At 36.1% G+C, this 16,618-nt stretch overlaps 1 protein-coding gene across 1 annotated transcript in view; it reads right to left on the bottom strand.

Moving 5' to 3' along the window:
* The window catches only part of CHUK (conserved helix-loop-helix ubiquitous kinase), a 35,511-nt gene extending 20,213 nt beyond the window's left edge, over positions 1-15,298 (bottom strand). Inside the window, exons 1-10 of the mRNA XM_008570599.1 lie at positions 15,146-15,298; positions 14,181-14,295; positions 13,242-13,311; positions 12,238-12,326; positions 11,324-11,413; positions 11,060-11,184; positions 10,762-10,869; positions 10,124-10,259; positions 1,321-1,515; positions 107-209 (exon numbers count right to left, since the gene is read on the bottom strand). Of these exons, the coding sequence (XP_008568821.1) occupies positions 107-209; positions 1,321-1,515; positions 10,124-10,259; positions 10,762-10,869; positions 11,060-11,184; positions 11,324-11,413; positions 12,238-12,326; positions 13,242-13,311; positions 14,181-14,295; positions 15,146-15,153 (1,039 nt within the window). The 5' untranslated portion in view covers positions 15,154-15,298. The remainder of the gene's footprint in view (positions 1-106; positions 210-1,320; positions 1,516-10,123; positions 10,260-10,761; positions 10,870-11,059; positions 11,185-11,323; positions 11,414-12,237; positions 12,327-13,241; positions 13,312-14,180; positions 14,296-15,145) is intronic.
* Between the last annotated feature and the right edge of the window lie 1,320 nt (positions 15,299-16,618).

The raw sequence follows: 16,618 nt of genomic DNA on the forward strand, positions 1-16,618 counted from the left end.
AGATATAGAACAGAAACATCAAAATGCCATTTCTACTAATCAAATTGAGAGTCAAAATTGTATTACTTCAAGTTTAAAGCTTAGTCACTAAATAAATTATACTTACCAATATAATTTACACAATCAGATAAACTTCTGGAAGCAAATGGCCCTTCATATACAGTCTTACTTTTATCAAACAAATAAACCATATAGCTATCACAGCCTCTCTGAAAAAGAAACAAACAATTAAAACTCTGCTCAAATATCCTTGAAAATCCCAGGTTCCCTAAATACTTAAGAACCAGATTTCTTACTCCGAAATGCAAATTAACAAATTCAATGTCCATTAGCATACATCTTACAGATTTAAGGTATAAACTTTTGTTTAGGAAAAAAAAAACTTTAGCACGGGCTAAAGTGAAAAACCATCACCAGACCCTCAAAAGAACAACTTCAAAAAGACATATATCCATACAATAAAAATACTATTCAGTAATCAAAAGGAATAAAGTACTGATACATGCTAAAACATGGATAAGCCTCAAAAATATAATGCTAAGTGAAAGAAGTCAGACACAAGAGTCTACATATTGTATGTTTCCATTTATAGAAGATGTTCAGAAAAGGCAAATCTATAGAGATAGATTAGTGGTTGTGTGGGGTGGGCAGAATGGAGATAAACAGTTAATGGACATGAGGGATCTTATTGAGACAGAAATGTTTTTAAACTGATTTATGGTGATAGTTGCACAATTTGGTAAATTTGCTAAAAAAATCACTGAACTGTGCACTTGAAATGGGTCAATTATATGATATGTAAAATATGACTCAATAAAGTCATAAGAAGAAAAATGAAAAAAAAATAAAATAATGACCACAATCATATTTTACCACCCATGTATTCTCTGGCAGGACTTATGAGACCGTTAGTCTAATTTCAAGGTTCTAGGCTTCAAATACAAGAAGAAAAAGAAAGTGGGAGGAAAGAACTGGCACCAAAGAGAAAGTTGTTCAGAGTTCAAAAGAACAAGTGTTTCACTTCTATCTTGTTCACCTTAGAAACCAACGATAAGAGTCACAAGTAGAACAAAACTAAAAGAATTATTATAAGATGTGCACCACCTCCAAGGGATTCCAAATATGCATCAAAAAATAAAGGTGGGCTGGTCGCTTAGCTCAGTCGGTTACAGTGTGGTACTATAACACCAAGGTCAAGGGTTTGGATCCCCATACTGGCCAGCACCCAAACAAAACAAAACAAAAAAAAAAAGAGAGAGGCACGCAATCCCTCTATACAAAAAGATTTCTTATACTATAGGTATATTAGAATTCTCTTACAACTCCATCTAGAACACATTGAGAGGCTGGTTTTCGAGGATCCAGAGAAATTCCCGTCTCTGAAAGAAGCTCTTGAGAACCAGTATTTATTCCAGTTTCATGCTCAATACGAGATTGTAGTGAATGAAGACTTTCATCAGGTGGTAACAGAAAAGAAATTATCTTTGCAGAAGTCATATTTAGGATGTGTACTATCTGTATAAATAAGAGAAAAGATATATTTATCAGTTGCTACATTGAAGACTCAGTGCAATATTCTAAAAGGGGAATATGAGCAAAAGGCCTTATTTCTACACTAAACAAGGTTCACTCATTCTCCAGTGAGATCTTCTATAATTATAAAATGACATTCTGAAAACTGAAGAATAGTTTACTTTTCTACTACAATAGATCTTAGTTCCAACAAATAAAATTTGAAAGTTCTAGGGATAGGCAAAATCAAGAAATAAAAATCCCAATTTAAAAAAACAACATTTATTTATTTTGAGAAACATTATCATAGACCTAGAAGGAAACATTCCCATTTATGAAGTAACTAATAGATGCCAATCACAGAGTTAAGTGCTTTCACATAACATCCCCATTAATTAGATCTTCTAACACCATTTTAGCAGAGGGAGAAACCAGAGCTCTAAGAAGCTAAATAACTTGTTAGGGCTCAAACAGCTGATAACTAGTAGAGCTTTGGTCTGATCTCCAATCTGTTGGACTACCTCATGTTTCCTTAAGAAATAACCATCCGACAGAAGAGCTACACTTCTCTTTAAACAGGAAAAAGCATTGTTATCCTCATAAAGCAACCAAATCCCTGAGCAGTGACTTGCCTGAGAGCCAAAAGTTAGATAAGAAAACAGTCTTATTACTTTAACTTAAAGCCCAGTGAAAGTAGCCTGATACAAGGCCAAGTGAAAGTGAGGTTGAGTCAGGTGGGGCTCTACCCAGGTAACCAAGGATAGCTAGAGTTGAAGGTCAGTCTTTTGAACACTCTTCCTTCCACTGTCCTTAGATAAGCCACACAAAATTAATACCTATGTTTCTCCATACCTTACATTGACTTGTATATGCAAATGATTAAAATTATCTCTGCTGGAAATCCTTACTGCAAAGGTAAAGCATTAATCCAAGGCCACTATAATCTTTCCCTCTTAAAATACAAATCACAGCACCCCTCTCAACCCTGTGCATGCCTCACCTAATTTCAACCATCATTTATATAGAGCCAATCTGGCTCATCTATAGCCCCCTCATAATCTCCTCCTCTGAAGTATTTTATTTTTTGTCTTAAATTCTTCATTTTTGACATATAAAAATTGTATATATTTAAGGTGTACAACTTCATGTTTTGATATACATTGTGAAATGATCACCAGATTTCAGCTAATTAACATTTCTACTGCTTCTTTATAGTAACCATTTTTGTATCCTTTGATCATCACCACATTCCTCCCCTCCCCACCCAACTCTGGCAACCGCCATCCTACTCTCTGCTTCTGTAAGTTTAGCTATTTTAGATTTCACATATAAGTGAGATCATGCAGTATTTTTCTGTGTCTTGCTTATTTTACTTAACATAATGTCCTCTGGGTTCATCTGTGTTGTCCCAAATGGAAGAATTTCCTTCTTTTTAAAGGCTGAATAATATTCCATTGAATATACACCATATTTTCTCTATCCATTCATCTGTCAAAGGAAATTTAGTTCATTTCCATCTTGGCTATTGTGAATAACATATGATACTGTGAATATGAGATAGCACATGGGAGTGCTAATTCTTCAAAAAACCATTTTCAGTTCCTTTGGATATTTACCCAGAAGTGGGATTGATGGATCATATGGTGGTTCTACTTTTAATTTTTTGAGGAAACTCCATGCTGTTCCCCATAATGGCTGTATGTACTAATTTACATTTCCACTAAGTGTACAAGGGTTCTCCTTTTTCCACATCCCTGCCAACACTTGTTATCTTTTGCCTTTTCATAAGTAGCCATCCTAACAGGTGTAATGTTGTTGGAGTGAGCAGGACTGAAGCTATGTTGGGACCTAAAACCACCTGGGTTGTGGGGGGGCGGGTAGTTTTAAAAAGGACAGTTTTTTTCTCTCCACTCTTTATTCCCACCCCCTGACTTTCTTATCTTGCTTGCTAAATAGGAAAACAAGGCTGAGAAGCTAATCAGTACTTTGCAAAGCTAACAGTTCTTTGAGACTTGTAGAGTTTTCAGAAGTGATCAAGGCCAAAAGACTGGAAGCTGACCTTGGGCACCAGCCAAGTCAACCAGAGCTCTGTGAAGCAAAAGTACACAAAAGACTTTACAGAAGAGTTGATTCCACTCTGGAGCAAATCAAAATCTTGCAGGCCCTCAGATAACAGCAAAGATGATAACAAAAATTAGATGAGGCCTTGGTGAGACCCTGAACCTGACTCATAGACACGGACCCCCAGCAGCCCACATACCCTTCCCTCCTACTTTTCGTTTCCTATGTTCCATTCTGTCAGCCCCCTCTTTAAAAACCCCTCAGTAAAAATGAGTCTTTGAGATGGCTTTAGCCTGGCCATTCTCCTTCAGATTTACTGGAGAGATTAGGTTAGGCTTAGCCTAACATCTCTCCTCAGGTCATTGGTATTCTTGAATAAAAGCTGACTTCCATTTTCACCAACATTTGACTTTTGCATGGTTTGCTTTTGTCTGGGAACAGGCAGCTGGACCTGGGAATTTGGTAACAATTTGGGGAAGCCTCAGCCAGTAGCAGAGTGGCCCCTGTTTGTTTCCTTTGCTGTGCAGAGCTTTTTAGTTTGAAGGGCCACTATTATTTCTACTTTAAAATCCTGACACAAATGCTCAAACTAAGTGGTGCTATAGAAATACCAAACTGTTTTTATAACCTGAAACTGGTCATTTTTATTTAAATTCTAAATGTCAGAATAAGATTGCCAATATTTCTCTTTGAACACTATTAAGATCCTTTAATATATAATAACCTTTTATGTTAAAATGTGGGGAGGGAAGGAGATCTTCCAGGTTGACATGGATTTACAATACAAGTGCACTACCTGAGACTTTCCATGCTTTCCCAGTCTAGGCAGAATTCAAACTATGAAAGCTGCCACTAACAGCAATAGCAGAAACTTACGATGAAAACCCTAAAGTGGGGCTGGCCCGGTGGCGCACTGGAGAGTGTGCCGCTTGGGAGCGCGGCGGCGCTCCCGCCGAGGGTTCAGATCCCATGTGGAGACCGGTTCCCGCTCACTGGCTGAGCGCGGTACGGGTGCAACACCGAGGGTTGCGATCCCATTGCCGGTCACCGGTACGGGCACGACACCGAGGGTTGCGATCCCGTTACCGGTCAGTAAAAAAAGACAAAAAAAGGAAAAAGAAAACCCTAAAGTGGATATTTACTTTCACACAGGGTATATGTCAAGGTAGGGTGAGTCATCATGGCATCTCACTACCACAGCTCTGAACCAGATGAGAACAAAGAAAAGAAGAGGAAAAACAACCTAAACTTATCTTTTTCTTCACTCAAGTATTTAATGGGTATCTACTATGGTACATACTATTAAATATGTTGTGGTAGTGGTAGTGGGTATGCAAACTGAGTAACTTATGACCCTTGCCCTCCATATGATTATAGTCAAATAGAAGGAATTAAGATACACTAAGAGGGCTGGCCGGATAGCTCAGTTGGTTAGAGCACAGTGTTGTAACAACAAGGTCAAGGATTTGGATGACTTTACTGGCCAGTTGTTTTAAAAAAAAAAAAATTAGATACATTAAAAGAACCAAAATACAAGCCAAAATGTGAAAGGTATTAAAATCAATATAAAGTATTGCACAGATTCCAAAGAAGATTACTTGGCAGGAGGAAGGGGGCACTTAATAAAGGAGGCACTCTTTGAATTAAGCTTTGAAAAAAAAGAAAGACTGGAATGAGAAAATATTGAAAGAAGAAGATACTTTTAGGTAGAAAGCAGTTAGGTAGGCAGAGGCAGAGAGGTAAAAAGGGATGAGCATAATCAGAGAACACAAGCAATCCTGTTTAAATAAACCTAAAATGATATCCTCTTAGAGCATAACAGGAGATAAGGCAGGAAATATAGACTTACAATATGAGACCAAGACAGATTTTGATACCAATGTAATAGTTGTTTGACTTTATTCCGTAAGTGAAAGGGAACTATGGAAACCTTTCTAAATGAGAACCTGACAAGCTCAGATTTGTTAAAATATTGAAAAGACAAATTTGATAAAATAATTGAGTATATAAATTGAAGAGAAAGGAATAGTCAAACAGCCAAAGTTTCCCCCTTAGGTAACTGGAAAGGTGAAAGTGCAGATAAGAGGCATAGGAAAAGCTGTAGAAATAGATCTAACAGATAGAACAAATGTGTTCAGTTTTTAATAAATTCAGTCTTGGGTGCCAGTGGGACACCCAAGTACAGTTTCATAGCAGTTATAAATACTCAGCAGAAAAGTCACAACTGGGGAGATAAATTTGGGATTTATCTATATGTAGTTTATAGGTAAAGCTATATAGCTGAAGAGATTGCCTAAGAAAAGGAAGAAAAAGTAATTGGAAAAAGAGCAAACCAAGGAGAGATTCTAAGGATATAGTGACCTTTAAGAGCATGAAAGAGGCAGAGAAGGAAAAATCAAAAATTCTGATCCACCATTACCTTCAGTGGCAGGTTCTGGTATACTTTTTTCAACTTTTCTACATATTTAAAGTTTTTCATAAAAAATAGTTAGAAAAATATGTTTGCAATCCATGTATGTTCTTGGTACCTTTGTCAAAGATCAGTTGGCTGTGACTACATGAGTTGATTTCTAGGTTCCCTATTTTGTTGCATGGGTCTGAGTATCTGTTTTATGCCATGCTGTTTAGGTTACTATAGCTATGTAGTATAATTTGAAGTCAGGTAGTGTAATGCCTATGGCTTTATTTATTTTTTGCTCAGGATTGCTTTGGCTATTTGCGGTCTTTTTTTGTTCCACATGAATGTCAGGATTGTTTTTTCTATTTCTGTAAAGAATATCACTGGTATTTTGATGGGGATTGCATTGAATGTGCAGATCACTTTGGGTAGTATGAGCATTTTCATGATATTAATTCTTCCAGTCCATGAGTGATGGAGTTTGGATGTGTTGTTTCCTCCAAAACTCATGTGGAAATTTGATCCCCAATGTGGCAGTGTTGGAAACTGATTGAGTCGTGGGGGCAGATCTCTCATGAATGGATTAGTGCTCTCCCTAGGCAAGGGGGGATTAATGAGTGAGTTCTTGCTCTATTAGTTCCGACAAGAGCTAGTTTTTTAAAAAAGACCCTAGCACCTCCTCTCTCTTGCTTCCTCTCGCCATGTGATCTGCTTATACCTGCCGCTTTCTGCCATGAGCAGAAGCAGCCTGAGGCCCGTGTCAGATGCAGCTGTCCCAGAATCGTAAGCCAAATAAACCTCTTTTCCTTATAAATTACCCAGTCTCAGGTATTTCTGTTACAGAAACACAAAATGGACTTATACAATCAGCACAGAATGCCTTTCCATCCTTTTGTGTCCTCTTTAATTTCTTTCACATCCATATGTAAAAGAATTAAACCAGACCTATACCTCTTGCCATATACCAAAATCAACTCAAAATGGATTAAAGACTTAAATATAAGCCCTGAAATTATAAAACTCCTAAAAGAAAATATAAGGGAAACACTTCAGGAAGTAGGACTGGGCAAAGACTTTATGAACAAGAACCCAAAAGCACAGGCAACAAAAGAAAAACAAATGGGATTATATCAAACTAAAAAGCTTCTGCACAGCAAAAGAAACAATTAACAGAGTGAAAAGACAATCTACAGAATGGGAGAAAATATTTGCAAACTATGCATCCAACAAGGGATTAATTATCCAGAATATACAAGGAACTCAAACAACTTAATAGTAAAAAAACAAGTAACCCAATTAAAAAGTGGGAAAAGGAGCTGAATAGGCATTTCTCAAAGGAAGATATACAAATGGACAACAGACACATGAAAAAATGCCCAACATCACTAAGCATCAGAGAAATGCAAATCAAAACCACACTGAGATATCATCTTACCCCAGTTAGACTGGCTATTATCAAAAAGACAGAGAATAACAAATGCTGGTGAGGATGCAGAGAAAGGGAACCCTCCTACATTGTTGGTGGGACTGTAAATTAGTGCAGCCACTATGGACAACATTATGGAGGTTCCTCAAACAACTACACATAGAACTGCCATAGGATCCAGCAATCCCACTGCTGGGAGTATACCCAAAGGAATCAAAATCACGTCAAAGAGATACCTGCACTCCCATGTTTATGGCAGCTCTATTTATAATAGCCAAGAATTGGAACCAACCTAAATAACCATCAACAGACAAATGGATAAGGAAAACATGGTATCCATACACAATGGAATACTACTCTGCCATAAAAAAGCATAACATTCTGCCATTTGCAGCAACATGGATGAACTTGGGGAAATTTATGTTGGATGACTTGGGGAAATTTATGTTAAGTGAAATAAGCTAGGCACAGAAAAAAAGACAGCATATGTCCTCACGCATAAGTGGGAGCTAAAAAAAAAATAAGCAAGTAAAGAAAGATACAACAATCACAATAATTTGTTGAACTTTCAAAAAGAGAACAGAATGGAAGCCACCAGAGGTGGCAAAAGGGGAGGGAGAGGGGAGTTATTGAGAAATTACTAAAGGGCCACAAAAATGACTACATTGTATAATGTTGAATATACCAGTTATCCTGATTTGTGCATCACATATTGCACACAGGTATTGAAATTCAATGCTGTACCCTACAGATATGTACAAGCAATTATGTTTCAATAACAAAAAAAAAAAAGAAAAAAGAAAAATATGTACACAATCAAACTCTCTAAATTGTTTTTTTAAAGGGAAATATTTCAGTAACTGTTTTGTTGCTTTCTTTTTTAAATGGAATTCAAACAGACATCACTCCCTCCTTGCACAATATATATAAACACTTTAGAAAAATGACCTACATTAACACCAAGCTATTTTACATTTCATGCTTCTGTACCTTTGCTCATGATGCTCCCCTGCCTGTAAATCTCTCCCATCCGTACCGTTCCCTAAATCTTACTTATTCTTTAAAATCTAGTCTTATTATCATGTGTAGGAAGCATCCCTGAAGCCTCCTGAACTACTATGATTAGTAACCTACACTTTACTTATTCTTTAAAATCTAGTCCTATTATCATGTCTAGGAAGCATCCCTAAAGCCTGCTGAACTACTATGATTAGTAACCTATGCATACCTTATTCTGCAAAATCTCACAATAATGTTGATCCTTTGAGGGTGATATAACTGTCCCTGAGATAGAGAGGTAAATATTTGCTCAGACTCAGATATGTAAATAATGGTGCTGCAAACTGAACTAAAGTCTATAGACCACAAACCCCATTACGAGGATTCTTTCCTCATGCTCTATGACAAGCAGATGCTCACAGACCCCTTCAAAATAGAAAGGATGCTACAACTTCCATGACAAGTCCAAAAAAAAATCTGAGACATATGGTTCATGCACAAACAAAACTTTTCAGAGGCAACATAAAGCTAAAAGGTGTCACCAAGCCCTGCTTTGCTAACACACTGAGGGATCATTTATTTCCTGGCATAGTAGAAGAAAACAAAATCAAGAAGCCAGATACCTTTTCAGTGTTGGCCAAGAATGACATCAACATGGCCTCAAGTTCCTATTTAATAAAGTATGCCAAGATAGATTAAAACCTTATATGATTATAGTTTCTCATTTCAATTTTAGAAACTCCATATACAAAGGAAAATCAATAAATACGGCAAGACTACAGATGAGAATTGTTTCTGAGTGTACAGCATAACAGAACTTCTATACCTCATTCATATCAATGAATATTTACTAAGAACCTGATACATGCTCTGTACAGAATGTCAGGGTAGGGATAGGATGGGTGACTGTTAATAAAGTTAGTAAAATAATCCCAGCATTGAAGAAAACAATCTATGTGAAGAGGCATGAGTGGAAGATAAGAAGTAATTAGAGAATACAGTAAATATGACTAAGTGACAAACTGTGTGGCAGAGACCATTTAAAGAAAAGGAGAGTCGAAGATAAGTCAGTATAGGTGAGGAGATGCACAGAAATAGAGATCATACTGGACAGAAGGACAGCATCTGTCAAAGCACAAGAAAGGATAATGGGTTTGATGGCAAGCTGGTCTTGGCTGAGTTAAAGATTAAGAGAAGCAGGTATGAGGCAAGTACTTGATTGGGATGCACCTGCATTGGGAAAGCCTCCCAAAAAGTCAAGCAGATCAGTTTAGACTTGATTTGGTAGGCAAAAAAAAAAAAAAACAAAAAAAACCTATGTTAGTTTCTGGGAGAGAAGAATAAAAAAGCATTTTTGAAGACAAAAACGGGCAGTTCATGTTGCATGAACGATAGGATAGGGAGTAAGTACATGAGAGCCAAATAGGAGCCTTCCTCACCAAACCAAATCCAGTACGATTAGATCCAAATGAATGAGGTGATAAATGGCACCATCATGGGAAGGGGAAAATCCAAAAGATACTTCAAAGGAGTTATCAACAAAGACCACTTAGAAGCAAACTGAGAAAGCTTGCTAAAGAAATAAAAAAGCATTGGCTCTAACAATATCATTTTCTTTTTCAAAAAAACATAAGGAAAAGATTATTAAAATATATTTATGCTCATTTTCCAAATAAAGTTGTTAATTTCAATGCAGATCTTACAAAGTAGACCCCATTAAAACTAACCTTCAAATTCAGAATGTGATCCATTAATACAAAACATCTTGGCTGCTTCAAAGTAAGATCAACAGGTCCCCCTCTCTGCTGAGGATCCCAGTTCAGCATCAACTGTAGCCAGTTTTCCATGGGTTCTACTATTAAACTAGAAAACGTATAAAATAGGGTAAAAATCATTATGTTCCAATTTTCCTTTAGTATTGTTAAAAAGATGATTTTATAGGTTGTCCATTTCCTTTCCCATCATTTTTCTGTACCATTTTATATCTTACTCTCAAATAATTCATGAAATGACAAGAGACAAACTTTTTTCCATAAAAACCCAAAGACCCACATATGTAAGTTAGTTAACTCCAATAGATGAGTACACTTTCATCCTCCAAGGAACCTATTTACTTCATTATCCCAAGAGGTACTCATCACAAGTGGCTACTGACATTGACTATTTATTTAAAATTCAGTTCCTCAGTCACACTAGCCAACTCTCAAGTGCTCATAAGCCTCACGCGGCCAACACAGATATAGAACATTGCTATCACCACAAAAAGTTCTACTGGATAATACTACCTGAAATAAAAAACTACTTTACTGTTCTTTTGCAATCCTGGAGAAACTAATGCAAGCTTCATCAACTAAAACACACTTACCTACAAAGGCTATTTGGTTGAGGTAAATGGCTACTAAACCGAACTTCTCCTGTCATCTCTTCACATGCAAATATACATTTAGGATCCTTCTTCTTAATCTTCTCATGCCTATAAAAACAAAAGCTACCTCAGTTGATAACCAGATTCTCACAAACACTCTACAATTTCTTGCCATTTAATGTTATCCAATTGTGTGTTCAAAAGACAGTTATCCCATTAAAGAAAGAAAAATAAAAGCAGATAACTGAAAAAATTTCCATTCCCATTAAGCATGTCAAAGTTCTTATCTTTTTCTTACCAGGTAAATGGCTGCAGATGATGCAAAAAAGGCCTATATCCAGCAATGCATTCAAACACCATGGTCCCAAAGCTCCAATAATCAACAGTGGCTGTGTAAGGCTTATTCTCAAAGAGCTCTGGGGCCTTAAAAAAAGAAAATGCTTTAAATACCAACACTATAAGGGAAAGGCTACTTTATTTTTGAAGTACAACATTCATGACCTTCAGAAATAAGAATGAGAATATGATACACTTAAAGTCAAGGAAACAATATATGTCTTACCAGATACTGCAGTGTTCCCACAAAAGATGTGCACAGACTTCCTTGATCAATGTCTTTGGCATATCCCAGATCAATTATTTTATGCATTATCTATAAATTAATAAGACATAGTAAGTATTAAATGTTTGAGAAATATGAAAAGGGCAGGCAACAATGTCCTTATAAGGCTGTAGAGAGGGTGATGGTGAAGAGATTGGGTTCTGGAATAACAATTTTGTTTCAAGCCTGAGCACCACCACTTTAACCACGTGATCTTGATCAAGCTACTTAATCTGTTTCCTTGATAATGGCCTTATTAACAGTCCGTACTTCACAGAATTATTATTAGGATTCAATGATCAGGCTCTTGGCTTCAGCTTGTAATTAGAATGGAACTAGGATGCTAGAAACAAGAAAACTGCTCAAATTATTCTGATAAAAATGAACATTTTTAGGACTCAATTCACAATTTCTGGTTCTTCTCAAGATGACTCATTTAGGAATCTTAGAAATCAAGGTTTTAAATTTTAATTAAATATAGAACTTAGGATTTGGGGGAAGGAAAATGAGTTTTTTAAAAATTTACTTTTTTTTTCTTAAAGTAAAGTAGACCCAGGAGGTGTGTGTGTATGTTCTGGATGTGCTTCATAAGAATAAAACAGTAAGGGTTAACAAATTACTTACTGCCTACTATCTCTGCTAGACACTGTAATGGAAAAACAGATGTGAACAAGACAGGTACAGTTCCTTCTCTAATGCAGCCACTGTTTAGCAGAAGAGATAAAAAACTAAACACAGAACTACAGTTCAGTGTGGTAAAGACTGAAACAGAAAAAGTATAGAGGGCTATGTGTACACAGCAAGGATACCAAAGCTCAAAAACTGACTACACCAGAGAGACTATATTCAATAACATTTCTTCAAATTTCACCTACCTTTCCACCAACATCCTGAAGAACTATATTTTCAGGTTTTAGATCTCGATGTATAATTTTGTTTTCATGCAAATATCGAATCCCAGACCCTAAATAAAGTTTAAAATGTATTTTGAATAGAGAACACTGAGTTAAAAAAAGATCATCTCACATTTGTACAGATCTACTCTGATGTTCAAATTTATACGACCATCGTAACTAAACGACTAATAATATACAGTAGTTCAGCTTTCTTCACAGAAAATATGGTAACATTCAACAAACACTGCAGAATTATAATATATACTCAGTTAACTTATTAGAACTGACATTAAAAAGAAATGGAACAAGCAATTGAGAAAATCCCTATAACCCTTGTAGCCTTTTCCTCCTACCCAAATCACCCTCTTTACCTAAAGTTTGGCCCCCAGGACCTAGGAAAAGAAGCAAAACCAAAATATAAAGAGAAATAAATTCTTGGCTTTTGAGCTTCCTCCAAAGGCCTAGGTACTGGTTATTTTAGGGATTTTTCAGGAGTAATTCTGATTAAACAGAGATTTTCATCCTAAGAGTTGATTTGAGAACCTATTTCCCGAAGGGATGCAATTCCACTGTAAAGAAAATTACTATGTCAGTTGAAGGGGTGGGGAGAGTGAAACCAAATAAGGTAATTTCACACCATTTTTTAGCAACTGGAAAATCTATTAGACAAAAAAAGGTTGCAGTGTTACAACAACAAGGTCAAGGGTTTGGATCCCCATACTGGCCAGCTGCCAAAAAACAAAACAAAACAAAAAGTAAAAAAAAAAAGGGTTAGCCAAAAACAAAAAATAACAAAATATCCTAGTTTTAACTTAGCATCAACTATGATAGATTTTTATGATAATTTCTTACAGATGTTAAAAACCTATATGCTTTGTATATAGTACATCAACAATTCTGCTTAATTGCCAAACAGTATATAGAATCTTTTATGGACCAAAGGGGCATTAAATTACAATGGTATTTTAATACTGACTACATACCTATATCACTCAGTAGAGAAAGTATCTGGCTTTCTTTAAGTCCACAACAATTTTCTGGTTTGTTAAGTAGCTAAAGGAAAAAAAAAAGAGAGAGTCTAAAAATGTGTACTGCAAATTACATACATTAATCACTGTACTCTAAGAGAATACCCAAATGACAAAATTAAGCATGATAAAGAAACTATAAGAAGGGAAAAAAATCACCAAATCCATATTGAAGATATGTAAATTTCACATCAAGGCTCATAAAAGTAAAGATAAAGTGGCAAAAGTATTTGAAACTGGAAAAGGTAAGAAAATCTCACAGATACATATAAAAATAGCCATATGGGCACATTTAAAATGAGATAGGAAAGAAAGACTGCAATAGAGAAAACAACTTTTTTAATAAGCACATTAAACATTGATATTTTGATCTAACACCATCAGTATAGTCCCATCTTGCAAACAACAACAAAAATACACGTTCTAAATCAGGGGTCAGCAAATGCTTCCAGTAAAGGACCAGACAGTAAATACTTTAGGCTTTGCAAGCCATATGGTCTCTGTCATAATCAATTCTGCAGCTGTAAGAAAGCAGCGATAGACAATGTATAAAGTGGGGCCAGCCCGTGGCTCACTCAGTAGAGTGCAGTGCTGATAACACCAAGGCCATGGGTTCGGATCCCATATAGGGATGACCGGTTTGCTCACTGGCTGAGCGTGGTGCTGACAACACCAAGTCAAGGGGTAAGATCCCCTTACGGGTCATCTTTATAAAAAAAAAAAAAAGACAATGTGTAAAGAAATGAACATGGCTACATTTCAATAAAACTTCATTTACAAAACAGTAGCAAGCTATAGTTTACTGACTCTTATTCTAGATTATCATATTGGATGTGATTCAAACACTGCTAGTTTGTGATTTACTATCTCATCGTCTCAAAACATCTATACTACCTTCCGGAGATCTCCTCCAGAACAGTATTCCATTGCTAGAAGAGGCACATCATTAACCAAAAAATTCAGTTCCTCAGGAACCTCACAGGCTTTTACAACATTGGCATGGTCCAACCTAACAAGAAGGAAAAACATTATAATCAAAATATTTTTCCAAAGAAAAGGGACTGGATTTGAAATGGTAGTTAATTGGGGGGAGAGGGGTGGGAGATGGGGAAGGAAGACTGGTATTATTTATAATATGCTAATTCCTGATTTGTATAAATTAAAAATTAGTAATTTTTAAAGGGAAAATATACATAAAAATACCATCACTATTACTACTATTATTGGATAAGGGGCATAAAGAATAAGTATGATTTGTAATAATGAATATACTAATTTTTAAAAAAATTAGGTGTAAAAGAAATAAGAGTAGTGATTATTGTTTAATTAGAGAGTATAATAGATGAGCAATGCCTACGATCCAGAAGAAATAGATTTCTCTGCCTTCAGAGAGCTGAATCTGATAACTAGCTGATTTTTTTTTTTTGACTGATACTAAGAGATTGCAGTTTATTAATCAAAATAAATGATCCAAATTGCAATATCAAGAGAAAGTTGGTCCCATTTAAGCTTGGAAGTGAATTTAGGGAAAAGTAACTACTGTTTGAGTTCTTGGGTTGGGAGTATGACAGGTGACTCTGGTTAACTTAACTTCATGGGTGCTCTGGGGCACAACTGAGAATCTTACTCAGGACTCAAAACTGAGAGTTAAGTGCTCTTTACCTAGCTGATTTTTTAAAATAAACTTTCTTAATCATAATGTGATATTACTCTTTGAAATAGACACATATATTTGATAGGAGAGAAAAAATATGTTCCTGAGAAGCTTCTGAGGAGAATGGATTCCTGGCCTACTTCCCTATTATGACATCTGGCTGGGCTGCATAAGTAGAGAAATATAAGTCATCAATTATACTTACTTCTTCATGATCTGGATTTCATGGCACCATCGTTCTCTGTTTTTGGTACTTAGCTCTAGGCGACAAGACTTAATTGCTATTTTGAGATCAAGTTCCTGCCCAAAAAATAATAAATTAGGTTTTTGTGCAGATTTACTTGCTATCAAAGAAATGCCAACCTAGGGAAACAAAACTTTTTAGCATTACTAATCAAACATATTTGTCCACAGCTCTCTTGAGCTATTTTCAGATAAACTATAAGACTATCACATCAATGCTTTAAAGCTGACTTCAAACACACCATAGCACACAAGCAAAATGTGACTAAGGCTGGTCCCATAACAGTTCTCTTCATAACACTGTCTCATATGTACTGCTGGGAAAATACAAAGATCCTGTCTCCCTAACTAAGCTCCCTTTTCAGAGCTTAGTCAAGACAACTAAGGGCCCCAGCCCCAGCATAACTAAAATGGAGAGGATAATTCAGAGCTCCCTGGCCTTAGAACAGCAAGAAATAGTTTTAATATGACCAAGCCTATCAAAAAAAACCTCCAAAATTAGATCTTAATCTTTACATTTCAAATGACATGAAAAAAAAAATCCTAACAATGACTGAATTTCTGTTTCCACATCTGTGAAATGAATTAACAGTTCTTGCCTATGACTAGTAATTTAGCCAATTCTGACTAAAATTAAACCCATCCTGATGTACATTACAGGAAATAGCCAGACCTCATCATATTCTGACGATATTAATAATGCAGCCCAGGAACAGCAGTCAGGGCCAAACACACTACGCTATGTTTCTGATAGTGAGGAGACTTCAAAAGAACTTCTAAGACGTGTAGTCTCTGACACAAACAAGAGGGTGGTAAAGGCTGTTTACGAATAAAGAAATAAGAGCCCAAGGGCTGGAAGGGGAAAAAAAAATTATAGGTAAGGAAGCAAGATGTATACTGGAATGGATAATCTGAATTGTAGGGTACGAAGGGCAGGAGACTAAAGAGAAGATAGTCTATGCACTGAGAAAGAAGAAAGAAACTAGGATGGACTACAAGCTAGCCTAACAACAGTCCTCACTCCCATCACCTTTCTTTTGTTATAAGTAGGTACTTGGTTGTAGCTATGTCCCATGTAAGCTTTTACCCCTATGGAGATAATCTGGAACAACCATGAACACTAAGCCCTAAATTCCCACATGAATGAGGCAGGAAGTTGTCTATTTCAGAAAGATCTCACCCTGCAAGATCCTTCAACTCTTTAGTTTATATATTTTACCTACTCTGTGAAATTGTACCCTTTCACAAAGAATGTTGTTCTATGGGAAGTTTATAGATGTCTGGCAGACAAAAAAAAAAAAAAAAAAAAAATTTGGTTTAAAAAAAACCCCATCACCTTTCTTTTGTTATAAGTAGGTACTTGGTTGTAGCTATGTCCCATGTAAGCTTTTACCCCTATGGAGATAATCTGGAACAACCATGAACACTAAGCCCT

This window comes from Galeopterus variegatus, unplaced genomic scaffold (assembly GCF_000696425.1).
Source record: "Galeopterus variegatus unplaced genomic scaffold, G_variegatus-3.0.2 Scaffold619, whole genome shotgun sequence".
Classification (NCBI taxonomy): Eukaryota; Metazoa; Chordata; class Mammalia; order Dermoptera; family Cynocephalidae; genus Galeopterus; species Galeopterus variegatus.